Source organism: Neoarius graeffei, chromosome 7 (assembly GCF_027579695.1).
Source record: "Neoarius graeffei isolate fNeoGra1 chromosome 7, fNeoGra1.pri, whole genome shotgun sequence".
NCBI classification, from domain to species: Eukaryota; Metazoa; Chordata; class Actinopteri; order Siluriformes; family Ariidae; genus Neoarius; species Neoarius graeffei.
This window is the reverse complement of record NC_083575.1, coordinates 73,380,553-73,396,591: the sequence shown is the minus strand read 5'-3', so window position 1 is coordinate 73,396,591 and position 16,039 is coordinate 73,380,553. Positions and strand designations below refer to the sequence as shown.

At 40.6% G+C, this 16,039-nt stretch overlaps 1 protein-coding gene across 1 annotated transcript; it reads right to left on the bottom strand.

Moving 5' to 3' along the window:
* Window positions 1-432: 432 nt before the first annotated feature.
* tmem132a (transmembrane protein 132A) lies at window positions 433-15,625 on the bottom strand. Its single transcript, XM_060924859.1, has 11 exons — window positions 15,544-15,625; window positions 14,889-15,103; window positions 14,582-14,791; window positions 10,470-10,972; window positions 10,218-10,370; window positions 8,201-8,396; window positions 4,906-5,049; window positions 4,547-4,749; window positions 1,976-2,195; window positions 1,615-1,806; window positions 433-1,268 (listed from the first exon to the last, which is right to left on the bottom strand). Exons 1-11 carry the CDS (start codon window positions 15,623-15,625, stop codon window positions 504-506), a joined length of 2,883 nt encoding a protein of 960 aa, XP_060780842.1. The 3' UTR covers window positions 433-503.
* Window positions 15,626-16,039: the final 414 nt, after the last annotated feature.

Genomic DNA, 16,039 nt, shown 5'->3' with positions numbered 1-16,039 from the left:
CTCCTGCTGCTGAACTTCATATGCACATACTCCCTTTTCCCCTGTTATTATTAAACTGTGGTTTGAGTGCATTTGATCTCCTCTCCTGTCTGGTCCTTGACATCTCCTTTATTAGTGTCAACAAGAAAATACAATTATTCAATAACAATAGTTCAGGGAAAATTACTCCCACCCACCTCCTTTTTTAAAAAACTGTGGGTTTACATTACACGAGGCTAAGCAGCAAGTTTTTCTTTCTGGATTATTATCCATGAAAATGTCACATTTAAAGTAGCCTACAAACCAATAAAATGTGTTTGGTGAAGACATAAAAGGATGGATAGCATAAAAGCTGGATAGCTTTTCTGGCATTTATGTAAACTGTTGACAAGACAATATATTTTTTTCTAATTCATAATGGAAAATGTTATTTCATCTGAGACAGACAAGGACAAGTGTTTCTCAGTGCAGAAAGATGGATATTTACAAAATCATCTTTGTTCCACTGTCATCATCTATCCTTATCATGTCTTGTATTCCTCTGATTTCATATCATCATTGCCATCTTCCTGAGTGAATGTCCCTCCTTCTATCTGTTTCCTCATTTCTTTACTTTGTCTCTTCCCAAGTTCCATCACACATGGCATGAAGCTGACTAATAACAGAAGGGAGGAGAGACATAGCAAACAGAAGACAGCTCCAACTCCAAATACTAACTCTCGATTTGCAATTTTACCTCCTCCATTCTTCACATCAGGAGAAAAATCCACTGCATTTTCTTTGTGGTTGGGTGTCAGCACTGCCCTCTCCAAGTCATCCCAAGCAGTCAGGTCACTGCTTGCATTGTCATCATAGTTAGTGGACTTAAGGGTTGCTTGTTCCTGTTCAAAGTTATGATACACATTGGTGTCTAACTCTTCAAACGTATCTGATACATCAGTCACCTCAAAGTCAGAATTGTTACTTTCTAGAGGCCAGAAGTCTATGCCTAAGTTCACTCTTATCCAGCCTGATCCTTTGGCCAGTCTCCGAGTCCCACCTCTCTCTTTGGTCTCATCCATCTCAATATGGGTAGAAGTGAGCTCACAGGTGGAAACCAGAAGCTCTGCTTTCACAAGGGGCCCTCCACCATCTCCTTGTGCAAGGATACGCTGCGATGGGGAAGATGTTATTGCAACCACGGACTCAGCCAGTGAGGATAAATGCAGAGAGAAAGGAATTTCGCTGAATGCGGAGAGCAGAGTGGCAGTGTCATCACCAAACTGTAGCCAAACAGTAAAAGAAGCTTCCTGAGAGACAAGAGTAATGAGGGAAAAGAAACAAAAAAGTGCAATTGTAGAGCAAATAATGGAGCTGTAAAAAAGAGAGAGAGAGCTCTGTCATAGAGAAATCTGTCTAAATTTTTAATGACTACTTTTTAAATATGTGATTGTAGTGCTACTGGTACATAGTGATTGGACATGTCATACTCTTAAAGAGATTTCATATCTCATTCAGTGCTTTTTTGCAGAAGACCTTTGAAAAAGGGCTTTCAAGATTATGACACAAGTTGTAACCTTTTCTTACTAGTCATAATATTTTAAACCGCTTATAACTGCTTGTACAAGGGTAACAGCCAAATCTGTGAGGACTTACTTGCCCGTGGTTATATAGTGTGTTATGAGAATTCACAGTTACTGTGATGACAGAAGGATTTGAAGAGCTTGAGGTGACTGACAAACCAAGACCACCCACTAAATGTACAGAAAGGTCACCAGGTGCCACAGGTTCAGAGGTCACAATGACTTCAGCAGTGCCAAGCACACCATCCCACTGACTAGATATCAGCTGAGAAAGGAGAAAGTTCTGTATAATGCTGTAAAAAAAGATTCTGTATAACATTGTAGATCTTAAAAGTAAATTATTATAATGAATTGACACAAAATACTAGAATAATATCATAAGAATGTTGTATGTTTTATGGCAAATTCTTAGACTTATACTTTTAGATACTAACATTTAGTGAAGTAACTCCAGGTTTTAATCCAATTACATAATTTTGCTCATGAAGGGTTGCGACATGAGAGTTGTCTATCTTCAGGCAATCGCGAACCAGGTCTGTTACATCTACAAACCAATCAGGTGATCCAAGCATGTGGATAAGTTGGCCCTGGGCTGACTGGGCACTGAATTGTGCAAGAATCTGAATGGTGGCCCTTTGATAAACTGGAGTGCATCTGAAAGAGAAAGAGGAGGGGAGATGACAGTAAAGAAAAGTAGAGGAAGACAGTTTTAGTTATACTAATTTTACTTTTCTCCTCCACAATTATTGGCACCCCTTGTAAAGATTAGTAAAAAGGGTTTGGAAAAAATCCACCTTTTGGTGAAGTAGCTTCATCTCACACTGGAAAAAAAGAGAAAAATCCAACATTTAATTGAAATAAATTTATTCAGAGAAAAAGAAATCACTCATCAAAAAATAATTATTTTCAACAAAAACATGTGCCACTATTATTGGCACCACTGGAAATAAAAGTGAACGCAATGTAACTGAAGCAATTTAAATTAACCCCATTTCAACTGTACAGTTTTGAGTTGATTGGAGTGTGTAGGAACGTTCAAGTTGTAATCCATGACTTCTTCATTAACTGTGGTACAAATATGAGATGGCACAGAGGCAAAAGTCCCTTAGTCTTCCACCGACATGGGAAAGATAAGAGAACACACAAACCAAATGAGGGAGAAGTGTGTTAACCTTCATAAGTCAGGGAATGGTTATAAAAAAATAGCTACTCGCCTGAAAATGTCCTTTTCTACTGTTAGAGCAATATTTAAAAAGTGGACGCCAACTGGAACTGTTACAAACTTAACCTGGAAGAGGAGCCAAGTTTATTTTGCCCCCATGTACAGGAAGGTAAGAGAGGCAAAAAACAAAAAGACAATCACAAGGATCACTGTTGGTGAATTACAAGAAAAAGTAAAATTTTGGGGTTTCCAAGTCTCCAAAACCACCATCAGATGCCACCTCCATGCCAACAGATTATTTGGAAGGTATGGCAGAAAAAAAGCCTTTTTTGTCAGTTAACTAAACCTGAAGTTTGAGAAGCGCCACGACAACTTTGACTGGAACTGTGTTCTATGGTCTGATGTAAAAAAAAAACACAATAAAAATGGAGCTTTTTGTCAAACACTCAAGGTGGGTTTGGTGTAAAAAGAACGATGACTATAATGAAAAGAACCTGATCCCAACTGTAAAAGATGTTAGAAGTTCTGTGATGTTTTGGGCTGTTTTTCCTCCAAAGGCTCTGGAAACCTTGTTAGGATACATGGCATCATGGACTCCATGACATACCAGGTCATTTTAAATCAAAATCTGACTGCCTCTGCCAGGAAACTCAAACTGGGTCGTCATTGGATCTTCCAGCAGGACAGTGATCTGAAGCATTTGTCCAAATCAAAACAAAAATGGTTCGCTGAGCACAGAATCAAGCTTCTGCCATGGCCATCTCAGTCCCCTGACCTGAACCCCATTGAAAACCTGTGGGGTGAGCTGAAGAGGAGAGTGCACAAGAGATGGCCGAGAACCCTGGATGATCTGGAGAGACTGAGTAAAGAGGAATGGTCTCAGATGCCCTGCTCTGTATCTCCAACCTTATAAAATGTTATACTGTTGTTAGGGTTTTGCTGGGATTCAAACCTGGTTTACTGGTGTGATAATCCAGCAAACCCCCACTAGGCCACCAGGGGGATGACTGAAGTGCAGAGGCATGAGGCAGAAGTAGAAAAGTATCAAAAGGTTTATTTACAAAATATATACAATCCAAGGGAAAAAACAAAAAGAATAATCCAAAGCTCAGAAGATATACAAAAATAAAAATATCCCAAGGTTCAATGTCCAAAATCCAACTAAGAAAAGAAGAGGCAAAAACTCAAACGCTAAGAAGATTCAAAGGTCAAAACAAAATCCACAAAGTCAAAATGAAAGCAACAAAACCAAGAATACTAAGACACAGGCAAGGTACATGGGACAGAGGGAACTAGCACTAACAGCATAGCATAGGAAAAAGACTCCGTGACAAGGGAACAAACAGAGGGGTATTTATACACACAACAATTAAGGAACAAGGCGGGGCAGGAAACGGGCAATAAAGACAAACACAAAAACACAGTGGCGGCCTCTAGAGGCCAAAACAAACATGACAAGAAAAGGAAATAACAGCGGCCTCTAGAGGCCAAAACAGTCCCAGTCCTAACAACTGTAGGAGACTCAGTGCTGTTTTACTGGCAAAGGGAGTTTGTACTAAATGCAGGGATGCCAATAATAATGGCACGTGTTTTTGTCGAAAATAATTATTTGGGATTTTTTTCTTTGTATAAATTTGAATTAAAGGTTGGTGTTTTCTAATTTTTTCAGTGTGAGATAAAGCTTCTTCACCAAAAGGTGGATTTTTTTCTAACCCTTTTTACAAGGGGTGCCAAGAATCATGGAGGGCACTGTATGTATACTGTTAAATTTTTAAAACAATTATTCATTATTTCATTAACTTATACTATTTATTGTAGTCGTATTTCAAGGATTGATGCATACCTATTGTCCGTGTAGTAGCTCCAGTCCTCAATGGGGCTCAGGACAGTGTCAGAGAGAGAGATACGGAGAGGAACTACTGGAGCCCACACAGCCAGGCATAACGAACCTCTGAGCACGCCCAGAAAAAACTCCACCTCTACACAGGTACTGCCCACCCCAGATTCACTTCCATCAACATAAATAGCAGAGCAATCACTTGATACCTGCAAAAATGAGACCTGCGTTGTAAGTATATGCAAGATATCAGAATATTTAAAGCATATACAGCACCTACATACACTTTACAGCTAATATAGCCTCACAGATAATTGTTTTATATGCAGTAATGTGTAATGTGCTCTTCAAAAGTATCATTTTACCTTGACAATGTCTTCATTGGTTGATTGACAGTTTACTGCTGCAGTAATATCTAATACTTTGCCATCCTGCCCAACTGCCAGTACTACAACTGGGAGGGAAACTGGTTGGCTAGATAAGATGGCTGTGTTCATTATTGTGTTGCTCTGTTAATGTGTGAAAAATAAATAATACAACAGTTTAAAGCCTTTCAAAACAAATATCAATTCAGGTTCAATTTATGTATCAAGCCCAAAATCACAAGTATGTCCCAGTGGACTTTAAAGGTCCCATGGCATGGTGGTTTGTTGATGCTTTAAACAGGCTCGTGGAGGCTTCCGGATGTTATATCCGCAGCCTTTCTCGAAATGAACCCTCGGCACGTAAATATAGCCTCCTGGGAGAAAGCCCCATTTCAGCGCTTTTCCCAGTGCGTCGTTTTGCTAATGAGAAGCAGGAGGCGGGGAAGGGTAGAGGGTGGGGGCTGGCCATGGGGGGAGGGGGAGGGACTTGACCAAGCTGCGTGCACACATACTCGCTGCTATCAGCGCCTGTAGCCACGCTGCTAAGACAAAACCCCGTTCTCCCTCGGACTCCTTTCGTAAACTCAACGTGACACAGAGAACAGAGAGTGACAGTGTTCGGAGTGGTAGTTTACGAACGTATAATACCCTAGGCTTGAACACGCACTCCATAACCAAAGAGGATAGAAGCAGCAACTACAGCAACATAGCGCTTATCCAACAGAAGACATGCATTGCAGAGCAATAGTCAAACATAAGCTCATAAGTTACAGTCAATTTCCAGACTAAACTCAGTTTAACAGAGCATGCTGCATGCTCTTTAGTTTTGTAGCGCAGATTACCTGGCTAACTGCAGGAAGCGGTTAGCTGCACAGCTAATGTAGCCATTGCTAGGCTAACGCACCGATTTTAAAACACGGTAAAACGACCAGTTATACACTTACTTGTTCGGTGTTTGTGGCTGATGCGGCAGGGATGCTTGGTACGGACCCAGGCTTCAGTGACAGTTGATGTGCAAAACCTGCCCTGTACTGTCCCAAGTTGTGGAAACATTCCTCAGGAAAATGCTTCCGACAAACATACACCGTCTTAGGTAGACTCGACGGCGTATTATTGAAGTAAATAAAATTAAGCCACTGTGTCTTCAGGGGCTCTCCCGTCAGCATTAAAAACAGACTCTTTTCTGTGTTGTCACATCTATGTACAGCGCAATTTCCATGTTTCGCTCGCTTAGGTGGTGCCATGTTGTGTCCACTATGGTCTCCTCACTACAACTGGGCGGGGCAATCCATACAGTGGGTGGGAATCCAGAGGGGGGCGTGGGGATCATCTCCCTTGCTGACGTAGTAAAGGGAAGAGTTTATCAACGTGCCGTTTTGACGCGCCATTCTCAAATGTTGGGCATAGTTTGGTTTACACATTATGAAATTTCTAGCCACTGGGGTGACTTAAGAAGGTCAGAGGAACTCATTTTAACGTTAAAAAACCTCAGAAAGTGAAAATTTCATGCCATGGGACCTTTAAAGGTCCATATCTACAATGGTGCTTGAAAGTTTGTAAACCCTTTAGAATTTTCTATATTTCTGCATAAATATGACCTAAAACGTCATCAGATTTTCACACAAGTCCTAAAAGTAGATAAAGAGAACCCAGTTAAACAAATGAGACAAAATATTATACTTGGTAATTTATTTATTGAGGAAGATGATCCAATATTACATATCTGTGAGTGGCAAAAGTATGTGAACCTCTAGGATTAGCAGTTAATTTGAAGGGGAAATTAGAGTCTGGTGTTTTCAATCAATGGGATGACAATCAGGTGTGAGTGGGCACCCTGTTTTATTTAAAGAACAGGGATCTATCAAAGTCTGATCTTCACAACACATGTTTGTGGAAGTGTATCATGGCATGAACAAAGGAGATTTCTGAGGACCTCAGAAAAAGTGTTGTTGATACTCATCAGGCTGGAAAAGGTTACAAAACCATCTCTAAAGTGTTTGGATTCCACCAATCCACAGTCAAACAGATTGTGTACAAATGGAGGAAATTCAAAACCATTGTTGCCCTCCCCAGGAGTGGTCGACCAACAAAGATCACTCCAAGAGCAAGGCGTGGAATAGTCGGCGAGGTCACAAAGGACCCCAGGGTAACTTCTAAGCAACTGAAGGCCTCTCTCACATTGGCTAATGTTAATGTTCATGAGTCCACCATCAGGAGAACACTGAACAACAATGGTGTGCATGGCAGGGTTGCAAGGAGAAAGCCACTGCTCTCCAAAAAGAACATTGCTGCTCATCTGCAGTTTGCTAAAGATCGTGTGGACAAGCCAGAAGGCTATTAGAAAAATGTTTTGTGGATGGATGAGACCAAAATAGAACTTTTTGGTTTAAATGAGAAGCGTTATGTTTGGAGAAAGCAAAACACTGCATTCTAGCATAAGAACCTTATCCCATCTCTGAAACATGGTGGTGGTAGTATCATGGTTTGGGCCTGTTTTGCTGCATCTGGGCCAGGACGGCTTGCCATCATTGATGGAACAATGAATTCTGAATTATATCAGCAAATTCTAAAGGAAAATGTCAGGACATCTGTTCATGAACTGAATCTCAAGAGAAGGTGGGTCATGCAGCAAGACAACGACCCTGAGCACACAAGTCGTTCTACCAAAGAATGGTTAAAGAAGACTAAAGTTAATGTTTTGGAATGGCCAAGTCAAAGTCCTGACCTTAATCCAATTGAAATGTTGTGGAAGGACCTGAAGCGAGGAGTTCATGTGAGGAAACCCACCAACATCCCAGAGTTGAAGCTGTTCTGTATGGAGGAATGGGCTAAATTTCCTCCAAGCTGGTGTGCAGGACTGATCAACAGTTACCGGAAACATTTAGTTGCAGTTATTGCTGCACAAGCAGGTCACACCAGATACTGAAAGCAAAGGTTCACATACTTTTGCCACTTACAGATATGTAATATTGGATCATTTTCCTCAATAAATAAATGACAGAGTATAATATTTTTGTCTCATTTGTTTAACTGGGTTCTCTTTATCTACTTTTAGGACTTGTGTGAAAATCTGATGGTGTTTTAGGTCATATTTATGCAGAAATACAGAAAATTCTAAAGGGTTCACAAACTTTCAAGCACCACTGTATCAACAATTCCTAGCTCCCCAGTCTTACAGAAGTCAGAAGAAAAATATTTAGGAGAAAATGGTAGCAACCCAAGGAGAGAGCTCCCCCATTTTGATAATGTTTGATGTGAGTAACTAGCTATAGTCTGTGCTATATTAGTGACTTACCACTGTGATGGGAGCGATGCCCACTATCTCTCTATCCGAAAAGTAGAAGAAAGTTGTTATTGCCCCATGTGGTGAAACCAGCCTATCACGCATGGTGTCCTCCACCCACCAGTTTACTGGAACTGTCATTGCAACACGAAAGCTCCTGTGTAAACCCTCAACTGAGAGACAGGCCACCAATCCCATAGCTGAGGTTCTGAGCAAGATGATGGTGATAAAAGTGCATAAATAAATGGAATAATTTCAGATTTTAAAAACAGTTGACCATAAATTTAGGTTGTTTAAATGTAACTTTTTCACTTAGCAAACTCAGAATACAAATGTTTCCTCTAAGTTTACTGGTATGGGGGGTGGGGTGGATGAGGATTGTCCCCGTAGCTCCTATTACAGAGCATTTGGACCTGAATAAACAGTTAAAGGAGTCATATGTAAGTCTTCACATTTATTTTAGAACAATAATTAGAACAAGTTTTACAACAGGCGGCATAGTGGTGTAGTGGTTAGCACTGTTGCCTCACAGCAAGAAGGTCCTGGATTCGAGCCCAGTGGCTGATGAGGGCCTTTCTGTGTGGAGTTTGCATGTTCTCCCCATGTCTGCGTGGGTTTCCTCCGGTTTCCCCCACAGTCCAAAGACATGCAGGTTAGGCTAATTGGTGGCTCTAAATTGACCGTGAGTGTGAATGGTTGTTTGTCTCTGTGTCAGCCCTGTGATAACCTGGCAACTGTACAGTCCAGGGTGTACCCCACCTCTTGCCCATAGTCAGCTGGGATAGGCTCCAGCTTGCCTGCGACCCTGCACAGGATAAGTGGCTACAAATGATGGATGGATGGAATTTTTACAATATAACTCTTTTTTTTTTTTACAACAGAACAATTATTTTAGAACAATTTGTTTTACAATAAAACATTTCTGTGACAAATCTTTTTTTAACAAGTATTAAGAGATTAAAATAGCATATGAAGCATTTAGGGCGGCACGGTGGTGTAGTGGTTAGCGCTGTCGCCTCACAGCAAGAAGGTCCTGGGTTCGAGCCCCAGGGCCGGCGAGGGCCTTTCTGTGTGGAGTTTGCATGTTCTGCCCGTGTCCGCGTGGGTTTCCTCCGGGTGCTCCGGTTTCCCCCACAGTCCAAAGACATGCAGGTTAGGTTAACTGGTGACTATAAATTGACCGTAGGTGTGAGTGTGAATGGTTGTCTGTGTCTATGTGTCAGCCCTGTGATGACCTGGCGACTTGTCCAGGGTGTACCCCGCCTTTCGCCCGTAGTCAGCTGGGATAGGCTCCAGCTTGCCTGCGACCCTGTAGAAGGATAAAGCGGCTAGAGATGATGAGATGAAGCATTTATAGTTCTAATTTATTTATAATTCTAATTAGAATGTCGGATACCTAATTTCTTCTTTCTGTCATTTGTTGTCGCTCACCTCTTCACTGCCCATCACTACTCTGATTTATGTGCTGATTGAAGAAGTACAGGAATAGACTGACTGTGCTCATTTGAAATAACGTAAAATATAAATAATTTTCTATGGCTAGCTAACTTTGTTTACAAAGTAATATCATATTCCAACATGATCTCTCTAAGAATATTCGTAACATAACGTTAGCTAACTTAATATAGAGTGTGTCTGAAGACATCACTCTTTTTTTTTTTTTTTAATGTAGTATGTCCTCCATCTTTTGCCACTTGGGGGGTTCTGACATTGCTAACTATTATTTGAATCGAATCATTTAAATTGTTTTTGAGCGCGCGAGAGGAAAACGAAGCAGATGGGGAACCAGCAGCTTCAGTGGGGGATGTTTCTGCATGGTCCTAGTGCTTGCACCCTCTCCTGTTTTTGAGCAGGCACTCTTTCCACGTGGTCCTAGTGCCTGCAGTCCGATGGGGGTTATTTTTTCAGACCTTAAAATATGTGTGTGGGGGGGCTTTCAGGGGGGTGCGGGGTAATGGTAGGGGAACACTGGAATATACTGCATTTTAGAACATTCACATTATTATGTTATAAAAGCTTTTAACCTTACCCACTTCTTTCGAGAACAGAACCAGTTCTGTGAGAGATTATGGAAATGGTGTCATGTTTGGAGCCTGATGTTTTATCCACTTTAACAGCCCACAGGTGAGAGTTTTTGTTTGGATGGGCTTGTAGTGACAGTAACCTTTTCTTCACTTGAAGCCTGAGCAACAGCAACAAAAAAAAGCATTGCAGCATTGACTGTACCTTTTCAGAGTGGTCAATCTCATATTTTTGACTCTAAAAAAATAATCAATCATACTTCACAATGAGGCAGTCTCCACTAAAATTCGCCCTTAGATTTAACGAGACTCCAAATGGTTGTCCAGCTCGCACAGGCCCCTTGTTATAGTAAATCAGTACATCTGAATTCAACCATAGCTCATTCTGTTCAAGTTCACTGACACAAGAAAAAACTTGCGTTGGTTTGTTACGTTTGGTTTCTTTATCTGGAAGAGTCACAGATCCAATGTAGTACAGATTTCTCTGTGACTGCTTGTCCACCACACATCTAGGAGTTGATATTTTATGGTTGGTCACATTGCCAAAGGAAGAGTAATAGAGCTGGATCATATCACTGAGGAATCCAGGTTTGGCCCTGAGAGAGGCTGGGAAGTTCTGTCCCCATTGGCTGTGGTTATGGGATCGGAGTCTGTATGGATGGCGTTGTCTGAATCTTTGGTTTTGGTGTGGTTGAACAATCTGATCAGGCTTAAACCAATCTTTGGGTAAAGTCAAGGTGACCACACACAGCCCTAGAGGAGGCTTCCGATGAACATGGTGCAGGGAACAGATATTGGAAAAGAAAAACACAAGTATAAAAAAATGCAATACACCAGACAGACATCAATGTTGCAAGCAGAAGGGTTTCAACAAAGCAAGTGGTTTATTTGTTGCCTAACCAGTTATGTAAAAGCTTTGTTAATGCATGATATGCACTAGCTCTCTACAACAGTGGAATCCTGCAATGCTTTAAAGCAGGGGTCAACAACTGGCAGACTGTGGGGTGGATGCAGACTTAGCAAAGTATTGGCCATCACAAATTCAATCACCTCTTTTTTATTACAGTTTTATTTTTTGAATAAAAGTGTCCATAGTTCAGTGGCTTGGTGCCATTGTGGCTTGTGTAGCAGCTCCTCTGTTGTGGTTTATCTCATCATGCATTTGTGTACATTCCTTAGCTGAGGGGAGATCAAAGGATAGCTATAATGGTACCCTTTATAATGCATAAGCTCAGAAAGTGGAGAGCTTTCAGCAGGCTTTCTTAGGCCCTGTCCACACGGCAACAGATTCAGGTGACTCCGATACAATTGCTTATCGTTTACGCCTGGCGTCCACACGGCACCGGCGTTTTGGGTGCCCAAAACGCAATCTTTTTGAGAATGGGTTCCAGAGTGGAAAGGTTTGGCAACGTTGCCGTTGTGAAGTCGTCTGGATGAGTAGAACGGATTTGTTTACGATAACGTCACAACCACATGACTGTGAGTGCTTCACGCCGGGTAGAAGTGTAACGAACTCGATGTGAGTTGTCAACAAATCCTATAACTTGGTTCATGAAACGCGCTTACAAAATATTTTCACTGTGAATATTTATTGTGTAATGGTGCAAAGTGAGAGAGAGAGAGAGAGAGAAAGACTCTGCCCTTAGGGCAGAGTCAATCCCGCCAGCAAAAATAGGGAAAAAAAGGAGCGATCTCACCTCTTCAGATGTTGGTTTAAGTCCGACAATACCTTCCTCAAAAAGGGCGTAGAAGAGCAAATTAATCCATCAATGTGTAGCATTCAATTTATTCCGGACCATTAAAGACGCCGCCTTCCGCGTAGAATCATACGTCATCCTCGCCGCCATATTGGATAGGTCAAAGCGGAGAATAAAGATTCATGTGCTGCGTTTAACTGTACCAACAGGTTTACCATCCAAACGAGATCACATGGGATTACCTTTCACAGGTGAGAAACAACAAATTAATCCATCAATGTGTAGCATTCAATTTATTCCAGACCATTAAAGACGCTGCCATCCGCGTAGAATCATACGTCATCCTCGCCGCCATATTGGATAGGTCAAAGCGGAGAATAAAGATTAGCTGCGTTTAACTGTACCAACAGGTTTGCCGTCCAAACGAGATCACATGGGATTACCTTTCACAGGTGAGACTGGAAAAATACTTTTCATTGTATTTGGTCATTATAATGTAATTTTACAAACAGATTTTCCTGACTTTGTGGCTAATATGAAGTCTCGCGCATAATAGTTTATGCGCATGTGTCCTTACTTCTTCTATTGTTCTGGTGTCTCCGAAGGGACCGTCTTACAGCGCCCCTAGAGGTGTGGCATGTGTATTGCATCGTTTTCAGCAAGCGTTGCGTTGCCATATGGACCTGATATTTTACTGATTGTTGCCCATTTGGACGCGATATATTTTTAAATAACATCTCGTTGCCGTTGTCGTGTGGATGTAGCCTTAGAATTTTCATCGCAATGGTCTAATTAGTGAAATAAGCTGATGGCAAATACAGAAAGTTTAAAGACAAATGTGTTTATTATCTGCGTCAAATTGAAAACTGACATGTTTCCTTTGTTCAGTGGCCATGGTATTAATCAAAAGTGGTAATTATGACGTTTGACTATGCACAGTGCCAATGTGAAATGAAATATATCCACTTGGAATCGTCTTATTTATAGTCATGAAATAATCCTTAATGGTCAAGCATTAAAAGGTAACTGCTAATGTCATCCAGTTATGTTACAACCCCATTTCCAGAAAAGTTTTCCAAAATGCAGTTTTTTTAAAAAAAATCTGTGATTTGTTAATGCATGTGAACCTTTATTTAACTGACAACAGTACATAGAAAATATTTTCAACAGTTTTAATGACCAACTTAATTGTATTTTGTAAATATAAATGAAGTTAGAATTTGATGCCTGCCACACACATTGATGCCTGGGACAGAGGCAAAATAAGACTGAAAAGTTCATAGGATATTCAAGTAACACCATTTTGGAAGAATCCACAATAAGCAGGTTTATTGGTAACATGGTTGGGTATAAAAGGAGCAGCACCAAAGGCTCAGTCTTTGCAAGCAAGGATATGTTGTGGCTCACTCCTTTATGCCAAAATTTGTGAGAGAATTGTTAGACAATTCAAAAAGAACATTTCTCAATGCAAGATTTTAGGTCTTTTAAACTGTACAGTACATCATATTGTGAAAAGATTCAGGGAATTCGGAGACATCTCAGTGCATTAAAGGCAAGGTTGGAAACCACTGTTGAATGTGCGTGACCTTCAAGCCCTCAGGCAGCACTGCCTGAGAAACTGTCATGTTAATGTGACAAATATTGCCACAGGGACTTGGGAGTACTTCGGAAAACTGTTGTCACTTAACACAGTCCGGCACTGCATCCAGAAATGCAAACTAAAACTGTATTATGCAAGGAGGAAGCCATTCATCAATTCTATGCAGAAACCCCGCCAATTTCCCTGGGCCTGAACTCATCTCAGATGGAATGAAAGACAGAGGAAATGTGTGCTGTGGTTAGATGAGTCCATATTTCAGCTTGTTTTCAGGAAAACCAGACGTTGCGTTCTCAGTGCCAAAGGTGAACATGACCATCCAGTTTATCAGAGAAAGGTGCAAAAGACAGCATCTGTGACGGTATGGGGGATGTCAGTGCCCACAGCATGGGTGAGTTGCATGTGTGTGACGGTACTATTGATATCTTGGGGCATATGTTGGGATTTTAGAGAGACATATTCATCAAGGCAGCATATCTTCCCGGGAAGTCCATACTTTTTCAGCAGGACAATGCCAGGCCTCATTCTGCAGGGGTTACAACAGTGTGGTTTTGTAGACAGAGTGTATGCACTTGAGTGGCCTGCTGCCAGTCCAGATCTGTCTCCTATTGAGAATGTATGGTGCATCATGAGGAGGAGAATCAGACAATGGCAACCATGGACTGTTGAGCACCTGAAATTTTGTATCAAGCAAGAATGGACAACAATTCCAATTGCAAAACTGCAACAATTAGTATCCTTAGATCCCATACGATTAAAAAGTGTTATTAAAGGAAAGGTGATGTAATATAATAGTAATAATGCCTCTGTCTCAACTTTTTTTGAGTGTGTTGCAGGCATCAAATTCTAACTTCATTTATATTTACAAAATACAATTAAGTTGGCCAGTAAAACTATTGAAAATATTTTCTTTGTACTTTTGTCAGTTAAATAAAGGTTCACACAAATTAACAAATCGCATATTTTTGTTTTTATTGCATTTTGGGAAGTATCCCAACTTTTCTGGAAATGGCGTTGTATTTTCTCCTTTGTAAACAAGGAATTTTATGTCAAGCTTGCCATGCATGTTTGCCAATACCTGGGCAATGCAGGATGCTTTCTGTTCTTCTGTCTGTTTGAAAGCATGAAGGGTTGCACATGTTCTTCTGTTTGAGTCACCTTTCATGTGGAACAACACCCTGACTGTAAACACTTCCCCTTGTTTAGCCTCCCACTTTTGTTCAATTGTTTTGGAAAGTAGGTATGCAACAAGAGGTACAGAAAATGGAGCTAAGGGTTCAGAAACAAGCTGAAAAAAAGAAAAACGGGAGGATGAGTGGTGGACAAATACTTCCTTCAAACCAGTAAAGGTTGAAATAAATTATATTTGAATACTGGAAATGTACCTGAGTCACAGAGTGAGGACCAAAAGTAGCATGGAGGACTGGTTTAGAGTCCATTCCTACAGGAGGCATGAGCAGCAGAGACTGCGTAAAGGAGAAAGGGCTGGAGTTGGTGAAGAGGAGGCTCAGATCAGCCTGAGACACTGTGAGAGAGTGCCATGGGGGAAGGACAGAGATTTGGACTGGGAGGGAGATAGAGGGTGGAGGCTCGGTGTGGGCTTGGTGGAGAGAATTGAAAAGTTGGAGATCACATTGTGTATTGATAAGAAAACTGTTTTCTTCAACTCATATTTTGTAGTCAGAAATTCACTGCAAAATGTTGGATCTTTCAACTAACACCACCTCATTTAATATCTGGATTGCCACTGCAAAAGTACTTAAATCATTTGAGTTTCAATCTAATTATGGCTTTGAGGGACCAAATGCTGGGAATCCAACTATACACAGCCAAAAAATGACATAAAGGAAAGAAATATATGAAATGCATTGATCAAATCATGACAAACAGAAGGATCTTGACGAAAACCATTAATTTCATGCATGAAACCCATGTACATGGTAATCATGGTATTCTTTAAATGAACAAAAACAGATAATTCCAATAGTAGTGGAGGAAAATGTAGTTATTAAGTGTGATTTTTTTTTAATGTAAACTTACACAGCACCACAAAGCAGCAGAGGATCATGAGTTTCATGGTCAAAGAGCTACATAACGCTCCAAAGATTCCAAGCACATCCATCACTTCATCCTTAAAACAACATGAAAAAAGTCACCCTCCCAGCACAAACCTATTGGTAAAATTTTACAAATTATTGTCATATATTTTTGAATTTAGCAAAATTTATCACAAAATACTATGTAATTATTGTGTACATTGAAGAAAATGGTAAAGGATCATGGCAGTGAGCTACTGTACGTTTCCTATGGCTGCAGCAGTTAAGAATGAATTTATTTTTCTTACCTCGTTTGTTTGGTGTCTCCAGAATATGAAATAAAATGCAGAATTTTGGCCTCTCCCTTCAGGCATCTTGACTAATTTAAAAGCATTTTCTCTGTGGCATGTATATTATGTATTATTTTCCCTCACTATGATGCTGCATTCAAGAGCTATCTAGTTTTGTCACTGCTTCCAAAATCTCTAATTCTTTTGACA